At 54.9% G+C, this 25,950-nt stretch overlaps 1 protein-coding gene across 1 annotated transcript in view; it reads left to right on the top strand.

Moving 5' to 3' along the window:
- Window positions 1-232: 232 nt before the first annotated feature.
- The window catches only part of LOC309653158 (uncharacterized protein), a 204,906-nt gene continuing 179,188 nt past the window's right edge, over window positions 233-25,950 (top strand). Inside the window, 6 exon segments of the mRNA XM_082447522.1 lie at window positions 233-639; window positions 15,987-16,064; window positions 16,632-16,670; window positions 18,170-18,232; window positions 18,563-18,713; window positions 19,208-19,359. Of these exon segments, the coding sequence (XP_082303648.1) occupies window positions 553-639; window positions 15,987-16,064; window positions 16,632-16,670; window positions 18,170-18,232; window positions 18,563-18,713; window positions 19,208-19,359 (570 nt within the window). The 5' untranslated portion in view covers window positions 233-552.

Below are 25,950 nucleotides of genomic sequence, written 5' to 3'. Positions count from 1 at the left end.
GAGAAAGGACGAGGGAGCGAAGGGAAAAGCCCCGCCGGAGACTGGCGCGCCGCGGCCCGGGCCGGGGCGAGCCCGCAGCGGGCGGCGGGGATTGGCTGCGCGTTCCCCCGGAGACCGCGGAGAGGGAGGGGGAGGGGGGCTGGCCGGGCCCCAGCTGAGGCCGGTTCCGGCCCCCGCCCCCCGCCCCCGCCCGGCGCCCGCCCCCTCCCCCGGCGCCCGCCCCCCGCCGCCGCCGCCGCCGCCGCCGCGGGCGCACTCGCCGGTCGCAGTGAAAAGGCGGAGGCGGCGGCCGCTCCGGCTCGGCTCCGGTTCCCAGTGCCTCCCCCGCCGCACCCCCTCCCCGCCTCCTGCACCCGCCAAACTTGATGTGACCCCAGCCCGACGCTGCGGCTGCCCCTCTCACCGCCCCGCGCGCTCCCCACCACCACCCAGCCCCTCACCCCCGGGGCGCACCGCTCACCTCGCCCCTTCCCACCTCCTCGCCGGGGCCGGGCGCCGCGCTAGCCCTCCGCGTTCCCTTCCCCTAGCCACCCCCACCCCACCCCCCGCACCATGAGCAACCTGAAGCCGGACGGCGAGCACGGCACCAGCACGGGCACCGGCACGGGCTCGGGCTCCAGCGGCACCCTGGAGGAGGAGGTGGGTCTGCGCCCCCGGGACTTGTTGGGTGAAGTACACGCGGAGGTGGGCGGGGGACGGGGCGCGCGGGGCCCCGCGCGCGATCTGGCAATCGCTCCCGGCGCCTTTCCGCCGTTGCCCTTCGGCCGGGGAGGAGCAGCCCGTGTCCGGCGGGCGGGGGCGTGCGGCCTGGACTACCCCGCCGGGCGGGCATTGTCTCCCCGCCCTCCCAGGCTCGGGGCCGGCAGTGCGCCGGCGGCCGTCAGTGCGTCCCGAGGTGGGCGAGCTGCGCCGTGTCCGCCCCACGCCTGCTGCCCGCGCGTCCTTCGTTCTCCACTCTCCGCCCCGCTCGCTGCCCTCTTCCGTGGCGCTCCTCCCGCGTGGCCGGGACTCCCGCCTCGTTTGGGAGGAACTGAGCGGGATTAGCACGGCGGGCGGGCGGCACCCACACTCCCTTGCACTTTCCGCCCTGACCCCTCCCCGTGACCTTGGAGGCCTGGGCCGGCCGCGCGCTACCTTGGTTCGCTAGAGTTGTAGTCATGGGGTAGACGGCTTTCTTCACGGCCCCAGAGCTTGGGCTTTGGCAAAGATGTCAGCTGACTGAGTTGGGAAGGAGATGCCTATAGACACTCAGTTCCCAGTTCTCGTCTCTCGGGTTTTGCCCTGGCAGCCAAGCCAGGACCCCAAAGCTGGCCCTAGTGGGATTCTGCTAGGAATGTCCACCGGCCATGTGCTAAGAGGAGGGAGTCAGGGGCGGCTTCGTGCAATCACCAACAGCTGGGTGGTTAATTGGATGTGGCAAAATCCGGGAGGGTGTGTGTGGGGGCGGAGTGGGATGGTGGATATAGCCTTAAGGCTATCAGTGAATGGAGACCAGAAGCTCGGCCCGCAGAGACAAAAACTGCTGTGGAAAGGGGGCAGCCTTCGCAGCTCTGTCTCTGAAGGGGCCTCTGCTGTGTCACTCTAGGGCCAAGAGACCCTAGACCCTTCCTGCCGCGCCCTGGCATGCTCTTGCCCAGGAAACCAAGGGCCAGTTATCCACCCTGAGCTCCCTTCCCCTTGGTCTGGGGGAGAAACCGCAGAGCCCCTGATGGGGGCTGGCGTTGCTGCCTCCCTCCTATCCAGTGGCGGGTGCCCGCCCGCCGTGCTATAGGTTTGGTGCAGAATGGCGGCACTGGCCCACGGCTGGGCTGGGCTCCTCACTGTGGGAGGGATGGTGGGAGGGTCACACTGCCAGTTCCCACTCTTAGCAATTCAGAGGCCTGCTGCCAGCCCCAGTCCACCAATGGCATGACAGCTTGAGAATCTAGGTCTAGATCCCGCTTTTTGTGGGGAAGGAAAGGAGGAATCTACAACCCTTCACTCTGAAGAGTGGCGAAGGAAGGCCTGACATATGTCCACGAGTGTGGTGTGGGCTCTAGTGGGCTGGGGTTCTTTTGGCTCCTAAAGTCCTTGTCCTTCTTGGACCTTGATGCTGACAGGCCCTTGGCTTTGGGGACCCCATCCTGACTCTTCCTGGTTGTTCAGAATCTCCCCTGAGAGTTGGGGGAGGCTGACAGGGTTGCTAGTGTGTGTGTGGTCTCTGCTGAAATTGAGGGAGGGAAGCCCTCTCCTGTGAAGCTGGGCAAGGACCCGGAACCACTTCTGCTAGAGGGTTGACTTCAGCAAGGACTTACCTCACTGAAGAGACCCTCAGACCCACCCCTTTGAAGTGGGAAGGGTGAACCACGTGGCCAGTCTAAAGTCTTGGAGGAATCGTTTGAGGTATTGGTCACTTTTTTCTAAGTAGCTTTTTAAGAGAGAGGGCAGAATCATCGAGAAGTGGAATCCCTGCCCTCCCTCCTTGTGGGCAGAGGTGGGCTACAGCCCTGTAGTGCTTCAGGGAATTCAGTGCAACTGGTGCTGGGGAGGGTGGGGAGCGTGGGCTCCTGTTTAACAGAGGTCTAAGACTAAGGGCCCCAGTGATCTCTTGGAGCCCAGCGTCTGCTCTGGTCAGGTAAGCACAAGAATCGGCCCCTTCTCCTCATTAGCTTTCTGAACAGTGGGCCAAGAGCTCTTCAGCCAGGGTTTCACCTTGGATTGGTGGTTTGAGCAGGAACTAGACTTATTCTCTTTAGCTTAGATGCCCCCTAGGTAGGCAGTTCTGCAACCCCCAAGAGCCACCATTGGGGAAATCTGCATTAGCAGTGGTGGTTTACTCTCACGGTTGACCCAGGCTGCCTCTTGGAGATTAGCTAAAGCAAACCTAGGAAGCCAAGGAAGAAGTTAGAGGTCAGCTGTCCCTGAGATGTGGCTGAGTAGGAGGTAGTTAGACCTGTAGGGATGGAAAAAGCATTCCAAGGAGAGGGAATAGCATGTATAAAAGTGGGGGGTGGATTGTGGAACCACATGGCTTGTTTGGGTGACTACCAGGAATTTGCTATGTTGCAGTAATATTGGAGGCCACGTTATGAACAGCCTGAGATCATGCAGGCTTGGGAGGAAATTGGCATTTTTCTGCTACTTGAGAAGAAGGTGTGTTAGAAACTTTGGAAACTTCTAACCCTTTAACCCTTTGAAAGCTAAGGAGGGCAGCGAGGAATTAAGGGGAAGAGCTACGTGTCCCTTTCAATCTAGAGGCCATACCCCCACCCCGAGGTGTGTCTTGGCTGGTGCCTGAGCTCCAGAAGGTGAGGCAGTACAGCACACGAGCCCTGTTCAGGGCAGGCTTGCCTCTGGTGTTGCCCAATCCCAGATTCAAGCATCTCCTGTCTTAGTGATTCTTGAGAGATGGCTGGAGAGTTACAGTGTTTCTGGGGAAGGGTGTATGTGGTTTGAAAGCATATTTTATTTTGAAAATGGAGACATATTTTAACACAAGGCAGTATTAAGTTACAGTAATGACTCGTTGGGGGCCCCCTGAGAGGAGGGTGGTGTTTGGAATCTTGGGGTGGGGAGTGGGGTTCAAGTTTCTAAGAGTTAAGTTTTATGCCAACCTAATAGTAAGCTATAGAAAGGCAGGGATTAACGGTAGCTAAGGGAGCTACAGCTTGACCTTAGCGTCTTGGCCCCTCACTGCCCTCCATCCCCATCTTTGCCTGTCCACTGCATCCACCAAAGCTGGGCCAAGATCGCTTCTTGCACGTCTGGTACCCCAGGGTCCATCATGTGTCCTCTAGGGGTCTCTGAGGATCCAGCTAGGTCCCTGGCCCCTGGCAGGATGGCCAAGGTTAGCACTCAAATGAGTGAAGGAATTTCAGGGTCCAGTGTGTGACTTGGACACTGCCCCTTTTCTTTTCTCTGCCATCAAAAATATTTGACAGAATCTGGGACATCTTGGTGCTCTGTCTGCAGACTTTTTTTGGTATAAGGGGAGGGAGGCATCTATGCTTCTGGGCTTTTACCTGGAAGCAGGACCCAAGTAGGTAGATCCAGGCAGATTCTGGTAGATCAGACTCCCCTCCTCCCTGGGGGTTGTTGTGGATGTGTCTTCTCTGCTCAGATAACCTAATGGTAAGGCTGTACTATGCGTAGTAAACCCATACATAGTCTTTGTACCAGGCATTGTTTTGAGCACTTTACTGTTTTAACTCATTTAACTTCCACAACAGCACTGTGAAGTACTTATTACTATTTTATAAGTGAGGAAACTGAGACACAGAGAGGTTAACTAGCTTTCATGTAGCTAGTAATTGAGTAGGTTGGGATTTGGACCCAGAGTTTGCTCTTAACAACATACTATACCCGCTGTTCTGTTTTATATTGGGGGTTTGGATGAGACTTGGGGGTGGGGAGGGGAGAGGATCTGCAACTCAAGTTTTTTAGGGCTGAGCTTTAGGTGATGACAGGGTCCCAAGTAGAAGCTCAGGGACTGGCTCCAGGCTAGTTCTCTTTGGGTTGGTGGCATCCCAAGACTGGGCGGTGGGAGCTGTCAGCCCCTGCAGGAGGAGCATTTTATCACAGATAATGTTTAGAATTGTTATTGCGTGGTGATAAAAACCAGAACAAGTGAATTCTCTACAGACAGTACATCCCCCTTGTAGCCTGGGCTGGGGCTGACTGCCTTCACACCCCACCCCCACCCTTGATTCCCTGTTGCTTTGGGCATCTTAACTAAAAAAATAGTACTTATTCTAAAGTGACTGCCTGTCGTTTTGGGGGGCCGTTCTCTTGGGTCTCCTTATCTCCTCCTTCCCTGTAAGTGGGCAGCCTGGCTAGTTTGCCCCAGTAAGAACCAACTTCTAAATATCATTCAATGTTTGGACATTCTGATTTCTCATCTCCATCTCTGGGGTGGGGCTGGGGGAGGAGTCTGGCGAGTACTGTAACTAGAGGCAACACATGAACTGCGGGATGCTTTGCTCTGCTTTCATGCTCTCCACCCATTTATCCCACTGGTTCTCCAGACAGTCCTGAGAGGTAGAGGAGAGGAGTCCTCCCACCTGCCCTGAGGGCTAAGCTCCTGGTCCAGGGCCACCCACCTCGGGTTACCCAGAGCTGAGCTAGAGTGCTAGGTTCTGGCAGCACCTGGTGGCCTCCAGCCTCTGCTCAGCCATCGATTTTGGGTAGCAGCAACATTTGATGCCTTGTCAGTTCCTCTGCCGTCCCCTGACCGTGGCTGCCTCAGAGGGTTCCTCACGCCCCAGGCAAAGCTGTGAGGCAGTGGGGCAGAGCCCATCTCCCATCCTTCAGAAACCATGCTGCTGTGAGGTGGGAACTGCAGACAACCCACGGAGCTTCCTTTGCCGAACCCCGTCTACTGCCTGCCCAGGGACCAGCACGGCCTCCTTGCGTTCTGCTTTTTTCCCTATTCCGTCCTTGGATGGAAAGAATAAGATTACCTGTGAGGTGTGCCAAGGCTAGACAGGTGGCAAGATCGTTGGGTCCTCCATTCCTGCAGAGTCCATTGGTGGATCCATCCATGCCAGGCGCCTCCAGAATATAGCAGGAGCTGGGTGTAGTGGGAGGGTCTGCCTTGGCCCATCTGTCATGGCCTTCAGTCATTTACAGCCGACTGAGGAAAGGCTCTTGGCTGTCACAAGTCATTAAGGCCACCTGTATAGTTCTGAACAGGCCTGGGACCCTCAGGGAGAAAGGGCAGGGTCTGACCTGGACGAGCCCGTGGTATGAGTGTCTGGAGTCCCTACCTCCTTTTTGTGGTTAGCCAACCCACCCCTTCCCAAGTGAGCTTTGGGCTTTAACTGGGAGAGATCAGGAGAAATTACTGGAATAGGACCTGAGACCAGTTTGGGGAACCTTTGTTGCGATCAAGGCTGTGAAGAGCTTCCACCCAGACTGGTCCCTGTTCTTATGTGTAATTGTAGCCATATGCGGGCACAACTTGGGATGGAGGGGTCCTTCTGTGGGGTCTTGGTGACAGGGGAGCTCCAAACCAGAATCTAGGTCCTAGAAGTAGTTTCCATCCCTGAACAGAGACCCTCTCCCAACAGGAGTGTCCCTTTGGGAAACACCTCTCGTCAGACTTCATCTGCCTCAGTCAGGTGGTGCACAGGTGTGGCGTGCTTGGTGCTTTGTGTTCATGTGCACGGTGCCGTGTGTTCACATTGGATTAACATCACATGGTTTAAGGGTTGGAGGTATTGATTTCGGAGCTAGGGGAAGTGCGTGGGATTCCCCTAGGACAACGCCTTGAATCTATGGGGTAGCATATAGCAGTGGCGACAACTGCAACCTTTGCCAGCCACAAGGGTCAGGCAATAGATTGGCATTGGCTGACCACACAGCAGTAGGAGGGACAGGGGAGGCTGATGGCACAGGAGGGAAGGGAGCCTTGCCCAGAAGCTCCATGCTCGAGACCCTGTGGGCCTGTCTTGCTTTTTTTTTTTTTTTTTTTTTTAACATCTTTATTGGAGTATAATTGCTTCACAGTGGTGTGTTAGTTTCTGCTGTGTAACAAAGTGGATCAGCTATACATTTACATATATCCCCATATCCCCTCCCTCTTGCGTCTCCCTCCCACCCTCCCTATCCCAGCCCTCTGGGTGGTCACAAAGCACCGTGCTGATCTCCCTGTGCTATGCAGCTGCTTCCCACTAGCTGTCTGTTTTACATTTGGTAGTATATATATGTCCATGCCACTCTCTCACTTTGTCCCAGCTTGAGCCTGTCTTTCTGAGTTGCCTCTGAAAGCCTTGTCCCCTGGCTCTGTCTGGAACCAAGTGGAAAGCAGGCCACCCACCCCACCCCCACCCTGCCTCCAGCCAGCCTAGTCGCAAGGAGTCTGCATAGCACAGGTCACGCTATTTGGTTGGGTTCCCTAATGAGGTGTAGCGCAGAGTTCGCAGCAGGTTTTGACCAGGTGTGTTCCCAAGATGTGAAGCCTTCCCTTCCTGGGGGTAGAAGTAGCTTGGAGTATAAGGTCCGAAGCCTTATTTAATCCAGCTTAGTTCCTCCCACCCCCCCCGCCCCACACACAGGTGGAGCTCTAGGCACATTGCAGGCCCTAAAGGAAGAGCCCCAACTTCCCAGGCAACTTGGACTTGACCCCCAGCTCTGCCAGTGGCTGGCCAGGCACCTAACTCCTGAGCTGGTTTCCTCAACTGTAAAATGGGCCTGTACCACTCTGCCTGTTACCTCGGAGGCCTTTCAGGCTCACACTCCGATGGTAGGTGTGAAAGAAGTGGAAACGACAAAGTGCTGCCCAGCGTGGGGCCTTAGAGCCAAGCCCAGATACATGTGATTTGGGGCTGGAATTAGCAGGGGCAGGCAAAACACCATGGAACAGCCCCTAAACCTGGACTTCTCCCCACCAGGTCAGACCGTGTTGACGTTGGCGGTGTCCTAGGTGGGCACTGCTTGGAGGGAAGCTGGGCGCTGTCCTAGCCTGGGAGCTGAGCAGCCCAGAGCTCCTTGGAGGAAACAGGAGGTGCTGGCGTTCTGGGAGCATGTGTGTTTGTATCTGCTTGCTGTACTGTCTGGCTGTATCTGCTTGCTCTTTTTCCCTGTGTCCTTGTTCAGCCCTTATAAGTCCTGGGTCTGCGGGCCATGTCACCACATTCCATCCACCTCTCGTCAAGTGGCCCCACTGAGAGGGACTTCTTTCCCCCGGGAGGCGTAAGAGTGACCTGCCAGTGCCAAGCCTAAGCACAGGACCCAGGCAGAACCCAACGCTCACCCCGCCCCCTACATATGTATACAGAAGAAAAAGGCCAGGCTGCTGAGATCTCTGCAGAGGTACAATGACTTGCTCTGAGGTTTCTGTTTGGCGGCTCCCGTATTGCCCCAGCAGAGAGACCCCTCTCAAATCCCAAGGGCCTGGCTTCTGACATCCTGCTTTCTCACCCTCTCAACCTCTGCCCCTTCTTTACTGCTTTCTTTGCCGTCTTGTGGGCAAAACGAAAGCACTGGAGCTCTGAGCCCATGGAGGACGGTGCCCGAGCATTACTGAGACTCCATCACGTTCTCCCACTTCCCTGGTTTCTTGGAAGGTCAGAGTGTGAAGGGCCCTGAGACAAGTCCACCCCTCCTCTTTATTGCTGAGGCAGTGGTGAAGGCCACGAAGCCACTTGCCTGGCTGGTGGCAGGGCTGGGACTTCAATCGGGCTCCTTGACAATTGCTTTGAGGCTCTTTTTCTTTTGTTTCTGTGTCTGGTCTGTTGTCTGAGCAGGAGGCTGAGCCTGAGTCCTGTGTCTTGGTTCTCAATGACCCTTTTCCCCTTGCAGAAGCCAGAGCCGAACTGGGCATGATGATGGCTGGTACAAGTTTAAAAAGGACCTTCCGTATCATTACAGCAGGAAAGCTGCAAGCTTTATATAATGCAGGCTGCAGCTCATAAACTCCCATGATCTGGCTGGTGGGACGGTAGTGAGACACTGAGATGGGGTGGCTTGGGCTTCTGTTTGGACTCAGGGCTTCCAGGGGCTGTGAGGGGCCCTGCTCTACCCCAACCCGTTCCCCGCTGCACAAGGCTGCTCTCTGGGAGTTGGCAGTCTGTCAGTCTTCCCTTTGACTTCCCTATAACTAACTGTTTAGGACTAGCCATGGGATCATCCAGTGGAACCCCGTGCACCCCCGGTCAACCTTCTGCTAAGGACTGTTGCTGCCCTCTTAGCTCAGAAGCTGAAGGTCACTTGTTCTGGGCACCAAAGGCTGACTCCCACTGGGCTCTGAGTGGGTTGGTGGTGTGAGATCAAGGTCTGCAAAAGAGCATTGACTTTTGTGAGCTGGGCACCTGGGGACACTGGGGCTGCTTCTGATATGCTCGGTGACTTTGAGCAACTCACTGGACCTATGCTAAAAATAAGGTTTCTTCCAGCTCAGATATTCTGCATTTCGGTTGCTGGAGAGGGCTGGGAATTGGGGAAGGATGTGGGAGGGGCTTATGAGAGGCTTGTTTTTCCCTGTTTGGATTTCCCTCCTCCCCCACCCACTTTTGTAAGGGGTGTTTTCCATCCAGATGACACCAGCAGGGCTCCCCATGCTAAGCAGAGAAGAGGCAGGGTTCAAAGCAAGCGAGTTACTTGAACATTTTGATGAAGTGGTTGGTTGAAACAGTTCCCTTTCCAGACTGAATTCTAACTTAAGAGATGTTGGATTGCCACAAAGAATCAATTTTCAAATATCATTTTTATCTCTTTGGTATGATGTTTCTATTGCCCAGAGTCAAGTTTCTTAGCCTTGTGAGGCAGAGATTCACCTAGAAGGCAGGAGTTGTCTTCTAGTGGGGAGTGTTTCTGGTGGACCGCTGGGATTTATTTGGGGGTGGGGGAAGGGTGGGGATGGCCCTGATGTTTTCCTACCTCAGCATCCTTTGTGCCCCAGATGGGAGGTCCCTGGAGTCCAAGTCCAGGGTGCTGTCTTGGAGGGTACAGGGCTGGGGTTTGGAAGGAGGCTGTGGTTGTCCTTTGGAGTTAAAGGGTAGGGGGTTTAATATCCATGGACATACGACTGTTTTTGACAGCAGTGTTTACCCCTTCCGTCTCTAATAAAAACTGGTATTTACGGCGCTCATCCTCTCAGCCACAATATCCTGCTGCCACCCTTACCTGAGAAGCTGAGTGTTCCATTCTCGGTATGAAGGTGGAGTATGGCCAGGCCCCAGCCTGGGCTGACTGAGCGTGGTGTCCCCCCACTAGGGAGGGAGGGCCTCGTGGTGTGGCCCCTCGGACCCCATACCCCAGTCCTGTCTCACACGGAGGCTTTCCTCTGGGGGGAACACCCCCTGCCCCGCCTCCCCCCACAGCTCCCTTCCCTTGACTTCTGCAGGGCCCCCGTGTGAGCTGGGCCCTGTGTGTGCCCAGGGGAGGACAGAGGCCTCTAAGCAGCCACTGTTGAGGGAGCTGGCCTTGGCCTGGGGGCACTGGAACGACAGGTGTGCCTGTGCGGGTGTCCAGGCTGAGAGAGATGTCCACCTGGGCTGATGGAAAGAGGTCGAGTCCTGCCTCGAAGCCTTTTAGGCAGAAGCCTGAATTTCTGCTATTAGGCTGATGCCTTGGGTATCACTGTCACCTTGCTCCTGGAGGCTTCTGTTTACTTTCATTTTTTCTGAAGATCTGTAAACAACTGTTGGTTGGTTTGTCTGAAGGAAGATCATTACTGACACACAAACAGGAATGAGTTTGTCAGAGCCCCTTCTTCCTACTTCTCTCTAAAAAGTTGTCTTCCCTCTGGGCTGGGGAGGGCTGCAGTGTTCACCTTTACTGAGGGAAAGGGCTGCACCACCCGGGGGCCCGGGTCCTCTGTCGTGCTGGGATTACAGAAGGTGCTGGAGAGGCTCCTTGAAGGGGGCGTTCCCTCCCCAGGGGCCTCAAGAATAAGGCTGAGGATGGGGGCCACCACTTCCGGTGCCCTTCTCTGCCCCTCCCCGGAGCACTGGGAATGAGATGGGTGGCCTCCCGTGGAGGAGGGAGGAGCGGGCAAGAGGTCGTTGGGAGCCCCAGGCACTCGAGATCCAGCAGTAGCTGGAAGGAAAGGGCCCACGATCACACAGCAAATACCTAGCCAACCCCAGGAAGTCTGCCCACCAGTGATAGCCTGTGGTGTGGACTTCCTAGAAGGGGCTGGACTCTCCCACCCTCTTGTTCCCAGCACCCCCCGGGAAGGATAGGCAGCAGGCCTTGCTTGAGGGACGAGCAGCCTCGGGAGTCCCCAAGCTTTGCCGTCCAGGGACACCGTTGTGCTGAAGGCCAGTTTGTTGCCCTAGGCAGGCCTGGCACTGGCTGGGACCTCCAGCGAGGCCAAGTCTGCTCCTGACCATCATGAAGGCTACACACCATGTCTGCGATGTCCTGTATGGGGACACCTCTCTGGCCAAGTTTCTTGTCCATGTTGAATTCGGTGCTTCCAGTGGGTTCCTCAACATGTGTCTTCTTTTACTGGCCTCTAAGGATTCCTCATCCTTTTTTTTTTTTTTTGGCTGCGGAGCTTGTGGGATCTTTGTTCCCCGACCAAGGATTGAACCCAGGCCCATGGCAGTGAAAGCGTCAAGTCCTAACCACTGGACTGCCAGGGAATTCCAAAGGATTCCCTATCCTTTTTCCACCTCTCCCCAGTACCTTCTCCAGCCTGTTCCAAACTTGCCTTCCATCTGTGCCAGGGACATGGCTGTGGTCCAGCACAGTCTGCTGGTACTTGCCATGAAGATGACCATTTTAACAGGACCGTGGTTGCTTTCAGTGTTTCAGGGCAGGAGGGAGATATTCTCTTGGGTTGTGTGGATGCTTTTGGAAAAAGAGTGAGTGTATGGAAGAAGGGCCTAGGTAAACACGTTTGGTTCCTTCTAGCAGCCTGGGATTGTGTGAGCCACCCCTTATGCTTCCTCCAAGTACCTTAAAATATTTTCATGTTGAATTTTTGTAGTAAACTTGTGGAATAGGCGGTGGGATCTTTGGTTGATCTTTCCGTCTTGGCATCAATGGTGGTTGGTCCCTGAATCCTTTTCTGCACCCAACCTCTCTGCTGAATGTTGCACCCTATTGCTGTGAGGCTGGCACCAGCAAGTGGCATGGGAAGAGTGGTTGCCAGTGCTGGCCTGGGACACAGGACTTGTTGGCCAGGCCTTGCAGAAGTAACTGCATGTCTCTGTCCCTGCCATCCCTAAGTATCCCGACTGTGCCATTAGATTGCCTTGTCACCTTCCTATTCTGAGCCTCAGTTCCCTCATCAGTATGTATGTATGTATGTATGTATTTATTTATTTATGGCTGTGTTGGGTCTTTGTTGCTGCGTGCGGGCTTTCTCTAGTTGCGGCGAGCAGGGGCTACTCTTCGTTGCGGTGTGTGGGCTTCTCATTGCGGTGGCTTCTCTTGCTGCGGAGCATGGGTTCTAGGCACGCAGGCTCCAGTAGTTGTGGCTCATGGGCTCAGTAGTTGTGGCTCGTGGGCTCTAGAGCGCAGGCTCAGTAGTTGTGGCACACGGGCTTAGTTGCTCCGCTGCATGTGGGATCTTCCCGGACCAGGGCTCGAACCTGTGTCCCCTGCACTGGCAGGCGGATCCCTAACCACTGTGCCACCAGGGAAGCCCCCGTCATCTGTAAAATGAGGGTGTTTAACTAGCTGATCTCCACGGTGCCTTCCACCTCAGACATGGCCTCCCTGGGGAAGAGGAACACTAAAGAATCCAGCGACCGCGTAAGGTTGTCTCACCTGTGTTCCCAGCTCCAGGCTGATCTGGACCTGACCCAGCCTCACTAGACAACCTTATAAGTAAATGGCTTGTGGTACCTGATAGGTGAGGTTTTTGTGCAGGTCAGTGTTGAGATTACGGGACCCTGAAGTGAACAAGCATATGGTCGAGCCTCTCCTGTGTGCTGGGCATAAAGTGTGCTCTTCATCCTGGACGTAGAGGGTACCCGTGTTGTACAGATAAAGAAGCTGACATTCAGAGAGATGAAGCAGCTTCACCAAGCCAAGCATAAAGCTGGGATGCAAATTCCGGTCTAACTAACCAAAGCCTTTCCCATTTATGGCATCACTCTGCCACCCTGGACCACATCCGTTTCTGGCTATGAGTCCCTTCTTTGGAGGGACCGAGGTGTGTAGAGACGGCGGAGGTCTCAGATGTTGAGCCTGGCTCTAGGTACCTTGGAGGACAGGAAAGTTTGAGACTTGCCTCCTAACTCTGGGTTTTAGAGTCCGGGTGAGCTCAGATGGTGGGACCAGTAAAAGACAAGGGGTCCTAGGGGCCCCGGAAGACTTCAGAGGAAGGAAAGAGGGGTGAGGAAATAGAGGGACCTGAGGGATGGATGCCTTTCAGTTAAGGAATGAGAAAGGGGTGGGCTGAGGGGCAGCGTGAGCAGCTGCCATGCCCTATGTGGGTGCTTGTCGGGGACCCGCAGTCTGTGGGCCGGGGCAGGACCTGATGGAGTTGGAAGGAGCATGGTGGGTAGGTGGGCTCTGGAAACTCTTGTTCTCTCGACATGTGGCCGGCCAGCCTGCTAAGCTCATACTTCCTGTCACTCCGGCTTTGCCGTCATTCTAAACAGGCACCCAGAGAAGGGACTGGCTACTGAACGGATGTGTGGCAGCACTTTACCCATCCATGGGGCTAACGAGGCTGCCCAGGAGCGGCTGCCTCTGTCCCCACAGCCAGAAGAATGGCACGGATGGCTGAAACAGTGTTCCTGGGTCTTACCCAGCTCTGCTCCTTGCTGAGCCAAGCTTGCGTGAGCCCTTTCTGGGCCTCAGTTTCCATGTCTGCACAGGGGGATAGGCAGAGGGCACGTCATCTGCCAGGGTGTCCAGGGTCAAGTAAGAACCAAGGAGAGCATTCAGGTCAGGCTTCCTGTGACTTAGCCTCCCAGCAAAGGGTATGTGAACTGGCAGACGGGGACCCACCGCCTAACCCATAACTGCCTTGATGTCAGCTTGTCTCCTAAGGAATGACCAGGCACAGGATGCAACCTGTATTGTAGCCTTTAGAATCTAAAAGATGGGAAGCCAGGGAAAAGAGTCATCTGGCCCAGAGAAGGCTGGGAACCAGAATCTGAGCTGGGAATGAGGGAAAGTTCCCCTGTACTCACTCCCCTCCCCTCCGCTAAGCAGGAAACTTTGTGCTGAGAACTTTCTATTTAAGGGGGCCTCTGGGGAGGTCTGGCCAGAAAGGAGCCATTTGAGGAAGGGTTTAAAATTAGCCGGGGTGAAATGGGTGGCCCCTGGGGAGAACTGAGGCAGAGGTTTCTGTGGGCGGCTCTGGCTTTGCATCTTTGACCCAAAGCACGTCCCCTCATCCCAGGGAGGAGGGAGTAGCACTGGTCCAGGCCGATCCCGCAGGGCCCTGGCTGGCCTGTACTCTTTCAGTCCATCGTCTGTGGTGGGCTGGGCGCCCAAGTCCTGGCACCAAACAGCAAGCATCATCTCTACCAGCCTGGGTGAGTAGTTGGGAGGGAGACCTGGGTTTTGAGTCCCAGGTCTGCTGCCTTTAAAAAACAAGCTGCGTGACCTGAGCGAGGCACTTCTATCTGAGGGTTTACATGTAAATGAAAGGCCTTCCGTCAAAGGGCAGAGAGGTGTAGAGGATGGCTGCCCCCTGGAGTACAGGAACTCAGTTCACCCCACTCTGGAGCCTGGGCTGTCCGGTTTCTCCCAGATACTTCTGGGACAGGGCAGTGCTTGAGAGCTGCGTGTATAGGGACACAGCTGCCAAGGGCTGTGAGATGTACAGAACCTTTACCCCAGGCCCAGGAGCAGAAGTGTGTGTGGTGAGGAAAGGCATCACCAGAGGGGGTGGAGGTGTCCTAACTGGCAAGGAATTCTCCTGGGTTTGCTTCCTGGCGAAAACTCATGTGACAGAAGAAGCTGTCCTTACCTATTTTATCAGCCATGGGCTTGGAGTCATTCCTGGGTGGCTAGGGTGGCAACACTTGTTACGGGCAGCTATGGGGGTTGGTTTCCTTTGCCACTCCTGGCTCTGTTGTTGACATGTGTGTTCATTAGAGAGAGAGAGAGTGTGTGTGTGTGTGTGTGTGTATGTGTATGTGTTGGGTGTAACTTTGCCTGACTGCCCTGGGTTCCTGATTCAGGCCATTGTCTCCAAGAAGGCTGTTGCCTCAGTTCCTTCAGCAGGCCATCACTAGAGCATGGAAGAAGTTCTTTGGTGCCTCTGGAGGGGGATGTGGCCCACTAAATGTTTTCAAGAATAGCCACGTGTTGGGTGGGCTGAGGCATGTGAACTTGTTCTTAAGTCGGCAGTGACAAGTTGAGAAGACTTACGTTTGGCTTAGTGGTATGAGATGCGACTTGAAACAGGAGTCAAGGGAATTCCCTGGCAGTCCAGTGGTTAGGACTCTGTGCTTTCACTGCTGAGGGCAAGGGTTCCATCTCTGGTCGGGGAACTAAGATCCTCAAAGCCATGCAGCCAAAAAAACAAAAAACAAAAAACAGGAGTCAAGTGTGTGGGGAAGCTCTGATCTTTTGGATTTTTCATTACTCAGAAAGCACAGTTTCAAGATGTATTTTTAATGGATCTACACTATGGAAAATCCTCCTTCTCCCATTATAATTATTGGCTGATCTGGCCTCGCTAGTTGAGCATTGGGTGCCAGCAGCATTTAACCAGCAGTGGTGAATTAGGGAAGTGTTCCCGCCAACCCTCTCCTGGACCTCACCCACTGTTCGGGAGGTCAGGTTTGGCAGGAGTCACAGGATGGACACCAGGTGTCTAGACCTGGCTTCAGTGCCAACTTGTAACTTTGTTGAGGGCAAGGCTCATAACTTACACCATCCTCTCCCTCACTTGAAGCTGGCAAGATCCTACACATTCTTCAAAACCCAGCACCATTGTTCCATTTGACTCCTTCCCCAAGTCCCTTATTCAGTAAACATTTAGTACCAGCACCATGCTAAGAGCTGGCCAGAGAAGCAAGAATATAATACATTGCCGGCCACTGAAGAGCCTACATCTAGCATAGGAAGCAGGAGGAGATGGATGTGAAACTGCTGGGCCCTCTGATGAAATCGCTCCAAGGCACAGAGTTTACATCTTTGCCTTCCCGCTAGACCAGACGGAGCCTTTCTACCAGGAGTCCATGGGAATATTCTGAAATATATATACGTTTCTACTTGTGCATATTTTGGAGGTAAGACACCATAGCTTTCTCCAAGTCTCAGAGGGGTCCTTCGTCTATCTTGTTAAACAGGACTCTCTCCTTGAGGCTGTTCGGCAACAGACAGTCTGCACAGAAGTGCTCAGCTAGTGCTTGATGTGACACCTGCAGGATGAACCCAGAGAAAGGAAAGGGTCCAGAAAGGGTTTTGAAAAGTTAAATGCTGTGAAACTCTGGGTGCCCATTTGCCTCAGCCTCCAAAGAAGGCTCAGGAAATCCTGAATTCTTCCTTCAGCCCTGGAAGGATTCCAGGTCCTTCCTGAAGGAAGAGCCATCATCCTTGTTCTTCTGTCATCCTGGCCCTGACCACTGTGGTCTCTTCCCCAGGTCCGGACACTGTTCGTCAGTGGGCTCCCTGTGGATATTAAACCCAGAGAACTCTACCTGCTCTTTAGGCCGTTCAAGGTGAGTCTGGACGCAGCCACCCATGGGCAGAGCCTAGGATGGAGGAGAAGCATCAGGAATGAATCGCAGACCTGGATTGGGCAGCAGGAAAACTAGAAACTGTGATGGCAGACCTGGCTCTCTGTCCCGGTTCTGCTAACTCATATGTTGCTTTCTGTCAATTGCTTAGCCTTTCTGAGCCTCCGATTTCTCATCTGTAAAGTGGAGACAGTAGAATCTCAGTAGACTTTACCGTATAAGGAATCTTTGAGATTCAGCATAGCGTTTTCAATTTGCAGATAAGAAAACTTAAAAAGGTAAGGTCTGTGCTTCCAGATGACAGGCTAGGAGAGCAAAGGGGAATTTCCGCATGAAATGATGAATGCTATCACGTGATGGCCATCCCATGTGCTAGGCCGTGTGATATGGGACACAAGGACTGAGGGCGCTCAGCGGTGGTGGAGATCAGAGTGGGTCACCTTTGAGGGGAGAAGAGTGTGAGCTGGGGAAAGGCAGGGCTGGGGGGTGGCCAGGGTAGCACAACAGAGGCTTCCGACCTTCCCTGTTAATGACCACCTTTCTCTGCAGGGGTATGAAGGGTCCCTGATCAAGCTCACATCGAGACAGGTAATTTCTCTCCAAGGTTTTTCTTCCTCCCAGCCCAGACCGACTGCTGAAATTCGAACTGAGCCTGTTCTCTTTTCCTCAATCTTGAGGCATCTGGCAGCTGAGACCTGCCCCCGTCACCCCTGTCCTGTCCTGGGCTGACGAAAGAGTAGCCTCCACAGGTCCCCTCTTCTTACCAGTCAGCTTCTGGTCCTCCCTCTCTGGCCCTTGAGAAGCCACAGTGGGACCCAGAGGCTGAGGACCGTAGAGGTGGTGGCTGGGCTCTGGTTCCTGATGCCGGGAGTCCCAGGCCCAGAGCCCTCAGGGGCCGTTTGGGGACTGGACTGAGCCTTGGCAAAATGAAGTTGGAGAAGTTTTAAACCTGTTGTTTCCCCCCCGCCCCCCTTTTTAAATAAATAAATTTATTTTATTTTATTTATTTATTGGCTGTGTTGGGTCTTCGTTGCTACGCGCGGGCTTTCTCTAGCTGTGGCGAGCAGGGGCTACTCTTCATTGCAGTGCACGGGCTTCTCATTGTGGTGGCTTCTCTTGTTGCAGAGCACAGGCTTTAGGTGCGCAGGGTTCAGTAGCTGTGGCATGCAGGCTCAGTACTTGTGGCCCACGGGCTTAGTTCCATGGCATGTGGGATCTTCCCGGACCAGGGCTCGAACCCGTGTCCCCTGCATTGGCAGGCGGATTCTTAACTACTGCACCACCAGGGAAGTCCCATAAACCTGTTGCCCCGGGCTTCCCTGGTGGTGCAGTAGTTAAGAATCCGCCTGCCAATGCAGGGGACACGGGTTCGAGCCCTGGTCCGGGAAGATCCCACATGCCGCGGAACAACTTAAGCCCGTGGGCCACAACTACTGAGCCTGCGCTCTAGAGCCCGTGTGACACAACTACCGAACCCCATGTGCCTAGAGCCCGTGCTCCGCAACAAGAGAAGCCACCACAATGAGAAGCCCATGCACCGCAACGAAGAGTAGCCCCCGCTCGCTGCAACTAGAGAAAGCCCGCGTGCAGCAACAAGGACCCAATGCAGCCAAAAATAAATAAATAAAATAAATAAATTTTTATATATATATAAAAAAAACCTGTTGCCCCTTGATTGAACCTGAAGCCTTTCCATGCCCTTGATACATTAGTGTCCCCTTTCGTGCTGGGGAAAACACTAGAACTTACTTTTAATTACCTGCATACATTAAAAAAAAAAAAGACTTTTACTAAAAGGGTGATGTTTAATGCAGTGGGATAAAGCTGTATTGGCATCGTTTGCCAGAATGTGGTACCTGGATGGGAGAGTTTTGGTGCCCCAAACCAAAAATATATAATTCTTGTCCATATATAATTGTATAAATATATAATTCTTGTCCATATCCTCCCTATGTTCTAGCTGAACATAGGGAGGATATGGACAAGAATTATATATTTTTCTGTTCTTTGTTGTTTTGTTTTGTGTGCTTGAAGGGGAGATGGAATGTTGGGAGAGATGCAAGGGTATTCTCTCTTTTTCCTACTAGCCTGTTGGTTTTGTGATCTTTGACAGCCGGGCAGGAGCAGAAGCGGCCAAGAATGCATTGAACGTGAGTAGACAGAGAACAGGCCTTTCTCTGACCCACAGACTTCTAGGCAGTGGGTATTCCTGTTCCGTCTTCTGCAAACCTTCCCCAATCCGCGCCCAAGGAAAGGGCCCACAGATGTACCTTACCCAGCATCCGGGGGCAGAGTCTCTGGCTGCACTGTCGAGCCAAACGCCACTACTCACAAGGCCCGAGCAGTGTGTCCTCTGTCTTGGCCCCCGTGTGGGCGAGTCTTTCAGGCTGGATCATTTCTGGGGCCCTTCCGTCCCCACTGCAGTGGCCAGGCTGGGTCCTACAGTGTAACACCTTTCCCTTCCTTTCCTTCTCACGTAGGGTATTCGCTTTGATCCTGAGAACCCTCAGACCCTGAGGCTAGAGTTTGCCAAAGCCAACACCAAGATGGCCAAGAACAAGCTAATGGCTACACCAAATCCCACCAACGCTCACCCCGCGCTAGGAGCACACTTCATCGCACGAGACCCCTGTGAGTGGCACTCAGAGTGGCCATCTGCTGCCCTTTACCTGGCAGAGCTGGGAGGCCCTCGTGGATGGAGTTGCGTGCAGAGGGCATCACTGAGGGCATCAGTCCTGCCTGCCTGCCCCTTTTCCAGGAGCTTCTTGCATCCACCATTACCCATCCCTGTGGGTCCCATGCTTCCTCCCTCCCCTGCAGCCTTTGCTGGACCTCAGACTGAGCTCCTGAGCTGTCGGTGTCGCCCAGCTTCCCTGAAGGCTTTTCTGATCCCTCTTGGTTGAGATGAGCAGAGACCCATCTGAGGGCTTCTTGAAGCAGACAGGATACTCACCAAGCCTGGCCAAGTTACCATGGCTTCTTTCCCAGTCTTGGGATCCTTCAGGGGAGCCTGAGAAGGGAGCTTATGCTCAGCGATAGTGCTGGGTCCCCTTCTCTGTTTGGAATGGGGTGGCGCAAAGGGGGACCTGCGTTCTGACAAGGGGGGCTGTTCTCTCCCGTCGCAGATGACCTGATGGGGGCCGCTCTGATCCCCGCATCCCCAGAGGCCTGGGCCCCCTACCCTCTGTACACCACAGAGCTGACCCCAGCCATCTCACATGCTGCGTTTACCTACCCAGCTGCCACTGCTGCTGCCGCTGCCGCCCTACATGCTCAGGTAAGCCTGTCGGGGGGAGAAGTAGGAAAGGGGAGAACAAAGGCTCTGAGTTGGCCAGACTTCATTCCTACCCGGCCACGGGCCACCCCGGTCCCCAGAGCTGCTGCAGAACTGCTGTCTTGGAACAACAGTACCTTTGGGGTTTGGGGTCCCACAGAGGGGAAGGAGAGGATAAGCTGTGAGGCTGCATCGAGGATACACTGCAAATGCAAAGTGTGAGAGACCCACCGTGGGTCCACTGCCCCCTGGACACGCGCGGGCAGCCTGTGCCAACTCTGCCTGTGGTGACAGACCTGAGTGTGGTCGCCGGAGCCAGGCCGCCTGCCTCTGCTTCCTTCTGTCTTTATGAACTTCAGAAAGCTCTGAAAGATTTCTGTGTCTCGGTTGTTCTTTTTCGCTCATCTGGAAAGATAGGAATAGTAGTATCTGCCTCAGGTTGTTGTGAGAATTAAACGTTAAGCCACGTGAGGGGTTAGAGTTGTACCTGGAACATGCGGGGTGCCCAGTGAGTGTTTGCTCTTTTGTTCAAGGAACGTGGGCACCCAGCATTGTGACCTGGGCTGGGGCTGGAAGGATGCAGCCAGTGCTTCTAGGGGAGAGGCGGAGCGGTCACGGCTGGGCCGGGAGGGCTCTGTGCTTGCCGAATGCCACGCCAGGTGCCCGAGAGGGGCACGAGCACCTCACAGATTACAGCCAGGCCTCTGCGCGGCGGTGGCGGGGTGCCGCCAAGCAGCGCGGGAGGGCTGGGGTGAGCGGCGAGCCCGCCTTGGCCTCTCGTCAGTGAGGTGACCGAGAGCCGAGGCTCGGGAAGCGCGACCTGGCTGTTGAGAGGGAGAGAACAGGCCTCCTGACTGGGGCAGTAGAAGGGGACGAGGAATTGAAGGGTGTGAGAAGCCAGGAGGGAGAGTTCCCAGAAGCTAGAAGCTGAGGCAGGAGGCGTGGGAGGCTCTGCCAATGGGAGGGTCAAGTGCGTGTCCATCCCTCTGAAGGGCTTCGTGACCTGGGTTCGCCCAGTTCCAAGGTGGAAGGTTCAGATTCCCTGACTGCCACCCTCGCAAGGTGTTCCCCCGGCCACGGCAACTTGGGTTGTACCGAGGGCAGGCGCGTGGTTCCGCTTGGCACTCACCCTGGCGGCACACCACAGACGGCTGGAAGATTGATCGGCGGCTGGAAGATTGATCGGCGTAGGGAGGTGGCGAGGCTCTTCCTCTCTAGGGCAACGTTTGGGGACTTGCCGCAGACCGGCTCTGCGGTGAGTGAAGGCAGTCCTCTGTGACCCGGCGGAGTGTGGAAGGCAGATGGCGCTCCCCGCCAAGAGGGGAGTTTAACTGCAGGGGCCCCGTGAGTCCTCTGGTCCCAGCTGTGCCACCAGTTAGCTACCTGATCTTCAGCAAGTGACTTCACCTCTGGGCCTCCGTGTTGTCCTCATCTGTAAAACGAGAGGGCAGGACCAGATCGGATGGAGAGGTTCTGCCGCATCTGCTCTGAGATGCTAGGCCATGACAATGTGAGGCAGAGGTTGGGAGCCAGGGGCAGTCAGGATGTCAGATTATTCAGGAGCGATATCTCTGCCCTTTTTGGGGTGGCCACCCAGCCGGCTGGGAGTGGTGTGCTGCTGCGGGTCCCTAAGCTTCATACACGGGACTGTGTGCCCTCCTCTTGTCTTCCTTTCCAGCTTCCTCCCTCCCTCCCTCCCCCACCGCGCCCTGTGGCTGTCCAACTCCTGTCCAGCTACCTTGGTCCAGGTTCTGGCTCTCTCTTTCAACACCTGTGTGACCTTGGGCAAGTTTCTTGACCTCTCTGTGTCTCGATTTCTTTGTGGAATGATGATAGTCGTAGCTACTTTAGAGGGTGGTTGGTAGCCTATTAGCATAGAGGGAGCACAACATGCTTCTTATTTAATATCATCATTGTCTAGTTCCCTCCAGGTCCTCTCTGAGGCTAGAGGCCTCACTGTGCCTGAGTTCCTGTCTTCTGGTCTCCCGGGGAAGGGGATGAAGTCCCCCTCAAAGGATAGTGGCTTTTTTCGGGAGGCAGCCTGATGACAAGCGATTGGATCAGGTGGTGACTACTTCTGTCCCGCTACTTGAGTTCTCTGGATAGTCGTGTCCTCGACAGTAAAACACACTGTTAGGACCAAATGTAGTGATAGGCATGAAAGCATTTTCTAAGTAGTATCAGTTTCTCTTTTCCTTGCAAGAGCCCCCTCCCTGCCCCCGATAGTACTGCCCCAGAGGCGGAGGCTGAAAATGCCTAAATGAAGGAGGTGGACACTGGTGATCCTAAGGAAGTTATTCTGAACCCAGAGGACCAGGTAGCACTGCGTTTTTCTGTGCCTGGGGGTAAGGAGGTGACTTGGAGAGAAGGCAGCAGCTGATAGACAAAAGGGGATGAAAACCGGTCCTTCCTTTCTGTACCCCACCATATACATCCTGACCTCATGCCCTTTGCCAGTAGCTCGGCCTGAGCGAGGCATCCTCATGTGGCTGCAGGGACGAGACCTGCAGGAAGAAAGGGGCTTGGAGGTGGTTCAGTCCTGCTCTATCTCGGCACAAGGCTGTCTTGCGGGACCTTCTGATCCTCTTGATAGAATCTTCTCCTTTCAGAGGGTATGGGTGGCAGGGGCACACTGGGGTCTGGTACATGAAGATGGTGGCCTAAAAGCAGGGATTCTGCATGTCCCCTTGCACCCCAGGGTCCTCCCAGTTTGGACTTCTTTTTCCATTTCGACCTGAGGGTATGGGGGTCTTTCACTGCAGCCCTTTGCCCCCCTTACACTGGCTCAGCCACTTACTGATGACCTTAAAGTTACACGGATTCCCCTGCCTCTATTTTCTTATCTGTTTAATGGAAATGATAATAGCATCAACGTTATAGGGCTTTTCTGAGGATTAGATGAACTTAGTATATGAAAACTACTTAGACCAGAATCTGGCACATGCCAAGTGCTTCATAAACATTAGCTGTTAGAGGTCTGCATTCACGGGAAGAAAAAGACAGGGTTTTTTCTCTTTTTTGCCTTTGCTTATCATCCTGCTTCCCAAAATATCACTACGTTTAGTCCTTAGACTTGGTAGGTAGTTGGACACAGGTGTGTAAGTAAATCCATGGGTATGAACCTTTTACAAAAATTACACATTTAATCTTTTTAAAACTTAAATATTAGGACATGCTTCCATGTCAGTAAGTATAGGTCTACATTCTGGATGCCTGGCTAGCCTACCAATGTATAAGTGTGTGTGCCTCCCTGTAGATGGCAGTGAGGTTGTTTACACAATTTTCTTTTGCTCTGTTAGGCTGTGCTGCCATGGACACCCTTGTTCACACCTCTCTGGGCACCTGTCCTGCTTGCTTTCCTTATCATAAATTCCTAGAACTATTGCAAGGTCAGAGTGTAGACTTGCCAGTCTGAGTTAATTGTATTGTTTTGACTTTGTGATGAGTGAGGCTCCCTTATTTGTTGGCTGTTTCTGTTTCTTCTTGTGTGGATTCATCCCTTTGCCCACTTTTTGGTGTATCTTCTCAGTTAGTCTGAGGGTCTGAGAGAGGACCGTGTGCCCCCAACTCCTTTGTTTGGGTGCTGCCCCTCGTGGAGCTGTAGCCATTCTAGATGCCCATGGGCTGTCCCTGTGGAGTGGCCTCTTAGGACCCCCAAACCCCCTGTGAACAAGTGGAGGCCCTGACAGGGGACTGGCCACTTGCTCCCGGCTGTGCTGGCCGTGATCCTTGGGCCTGGGGTCTTGTTCTGAGCTGGGGCAGGAAGAGACCGTGCTTCTTTAGAGAACCTGGACCACTGGCCTATCCCAGGCATCTGAGGAGAGTGGAAATGCAGCCCTCCAAGTACGTTCTGTCCAGTTGGGTTGCACGACCATCCCGAGCTCAGAAATTAGGGCTTTCCTCTGCTTCCTCCCCAAGAAGGCGGGGGCTCATCTCAGGCTGGAGGGAAAGCTGCTGCTCTGGAGCCCAAGCCGCAGCACCTCGTGGAGAGGGTGGGACTGGATGGAGCAAGCTTGTTGTGGGGGCCCCTAAGCAGCCGGTGGTGGAGGAGGGGGGGTCGGAGGCCTCCAGGGTCCCTCCCACTCTCGTCCGACGCTCTCCACTTGTCCAGCCCTGCAGGGCACCCAGCCTGTCAGGTGCTTCCTTGCCTTGGGGCCGCTCCAGCTGGAGGCTGGGTGAAGTGCAGTGGTCAGGGTCCACTAGAGCTTCCCTGAGCTGGACCGGCCGCAGCCTTGTCCGGTGGCAGCGGTGCTGGTTTCCTCATCGTCCCTCTCTTAGGGAATGAGCTCTGGTGTCCAGCTGGGCTTGCAGCTGAGAGGGCAGCCCACGGCTCGGCAAAGGGGAGGAGAGGCTTCCTCCCACTCAGCTGTCAGCCAGGAAGGGAGGGAACTGCTTCCAGATGTTTAGAAGACATGAGAGAAAATAAGGTGGCCTCTGAGGCTGGATGGCTCAAAGAGGCTCTTGACCCTTTCTGTGTGGTGTGGGGCTTAATCAAGGTGGTCCTGGCAGCCCGGGGTCAACTGTGTGCCGATGACAGCAGTGTCACATCCTTGGAGCCCAGGGGCCATCCTGACATTGGTCAGGTGGCCTAGGCCCTGGTCCTGCAATGCGCCAAGTGTCCCGGCATCTCAGAGTAACCAGCTGCCGACTTCCTGCTGAACACGGGGTGGTCAGGGTCCTGCGCTGTACAAAACAGCACGTAGAATTTGGAGGGGGCACAGGAGCAAGTTCTCAGGAAGCTTTCATCAGCCACCAGATAGCCTGGCGTTGCTCTGTATCTTCACTACTTACAGAGGCAGGGATTCCTGGCAGCCAAGTGTGTAACTGGGTCTGATTGCTCGAGCTTCAAGAGGGTTGTCTGTAATGCACAGCTGCTACTTGGTTTCCTCATCGGCTCTCCTGTGCCATCCCTTTCTTTCCTAAGAGAACCCCGGCTCCCATCCCTGAGTTCTCTTCCCGCCCCCTCACTTGGGGCCCTGTGATGCCCTGCCGCCACCCCTCCCAGGTGGCCACGGGTCAGGCCGGGGCAGACGTGCTGTCTGTAACCGGGGCAGGCGGCCTCCCCGCAATCTTGGCTTGGCACCCAGCACGGCTCACCGTCCAGACGACTGGCCCATGGGGAATGGGGTGCATGTCATTTCCTGGCCTGTCTCTGGGAATCCTGCTTTGGGGCCATTGCTCTGTGGAGCCTTCTAGCAAGTACCAGGGTTGAGGTAGCTGCCAGGCCCCCACTAGAGGGCTCAGCTGGTAGGTTACAAATCTCTAAAGTTAGGAGGCTTGTAATGAAGGGAACGGGGGTGGGGGTGGTGGAGAAGCTGAAACGGGGCAGCGGCGGGGGCGGGGAACATCAGCTGGGTCTAGTCTGTGACTTCCTTGAATCCTGCAAGGACAAGACCAACTTCTGGGAGTCCTGCCCCTTGGAGATCACACTGACTTTGGTTTGTAATGTGTTTTTACATTCTGTCTTATCTGATCCTCGTGGATACCCTGTGACTTTTAATCATCTCTATCCTGTAGCTGTTGAGGACACTGAGACTCAAAGAAGTTGAGCCAGAACGTGTTAGGGTGCGTTCTCCTGATGTTAGGAATTCCGCACTCTCCCGGTTAAGGGGGAAGGACAGACTGTTGGGCCAGTGCCCCCGGCTGCCAGCACTCCACCCGGTACAGTCGGGCTCAGTGGAGCGTGAACGCCTTCGTAACCCTTCTCTCATTTGAACCTCTGTCCTGCAGAGGAGGCAGGTCAGGTGGCGCTCTCCCATTTTCAGGATGAAGAAACTGACGCCCAGAGGTGAGTAACTGGCCCGATCTCCGCCGTCAGTAACAGAACCAGGACTCCGACAGGGGCACTGAAGGCCGTGTTTCCCAGGCTCCCCCATCAAGCGAAGGGACTGCACAGCTAGCTCCTGACGTTGGCTTCTCTTGCAGGTGCGCTGGTACCCTTCCTCTGATACCACCCAGCAAGGATGGAAATATCGTCAGTTCTGTTAGTTCTTCAGTAAGTGCTGGCTCAGAGGCCTGGGACAGAAAGTGTCCTAGAGCCTGGCTCCCTGCAGGGCCGTGGTTCCTCTGCCTGAGTCCAGGAGCTCGCTGGTGCTACCCCAACCTGAGCTTGCGCCTGGGGCACTCCGGCTGGTTTTCCCCTCTCCTCCCACCCTGCCCCCCACCTCCCATCTTGCAGCCTCCTCGCAAGGGAAGGGCCTGGGTTCAGCTCCATTCCCATGCATCTGCTCATGGCCACCTCTTTCCCCTCCCTCCAGGTCTGGTCACCACAGCTCGAAGCCCCCCCGCCCGCCTCACTGGGGAGGGAGCCACCCTGAGCTTCCACTGCCCCCAGGTGGCCCGTGCAGAGCTGCTGCTTCCCTCCAAAGACTGTGAATTTTAAGCCTGACTCAGTGGACTCTGTTTCCTTTCTCTCCTTTTCCTCAGCCCTGTCCTGCCCCAAAGTGCCCCTCACCAAGGCCTCACGGCAGGATTCAGGGGCCTTCTCGCTGGGACACCCAGACCCAGCTCGGAGGTCTCACTGGGACTGAGCAAGGCCTGACCTCCAGTCCAAATTTGCTTCCGTAGCCCCACCTCAAAGAAATGAGGCGTTTA

The sequence above is a fragment of the Balaenoptera physalus genome, assembly GCF_965194825.1.
Source record: "Balaenoptera physalus genome assembly, chromosome: 2".
Lineage (NCBI taxonomy): Eukaryota > Metazoa > Chordata > Mammalia > Artiodactyla > Balaenopteridae > Balaenoptera > Balaenoptera physalus.
The sequence above is the reverse complement of the archived record's forward strand: the minus strand, read 5'-3'. Positions and strand labels throughout refer to the sequence as shown.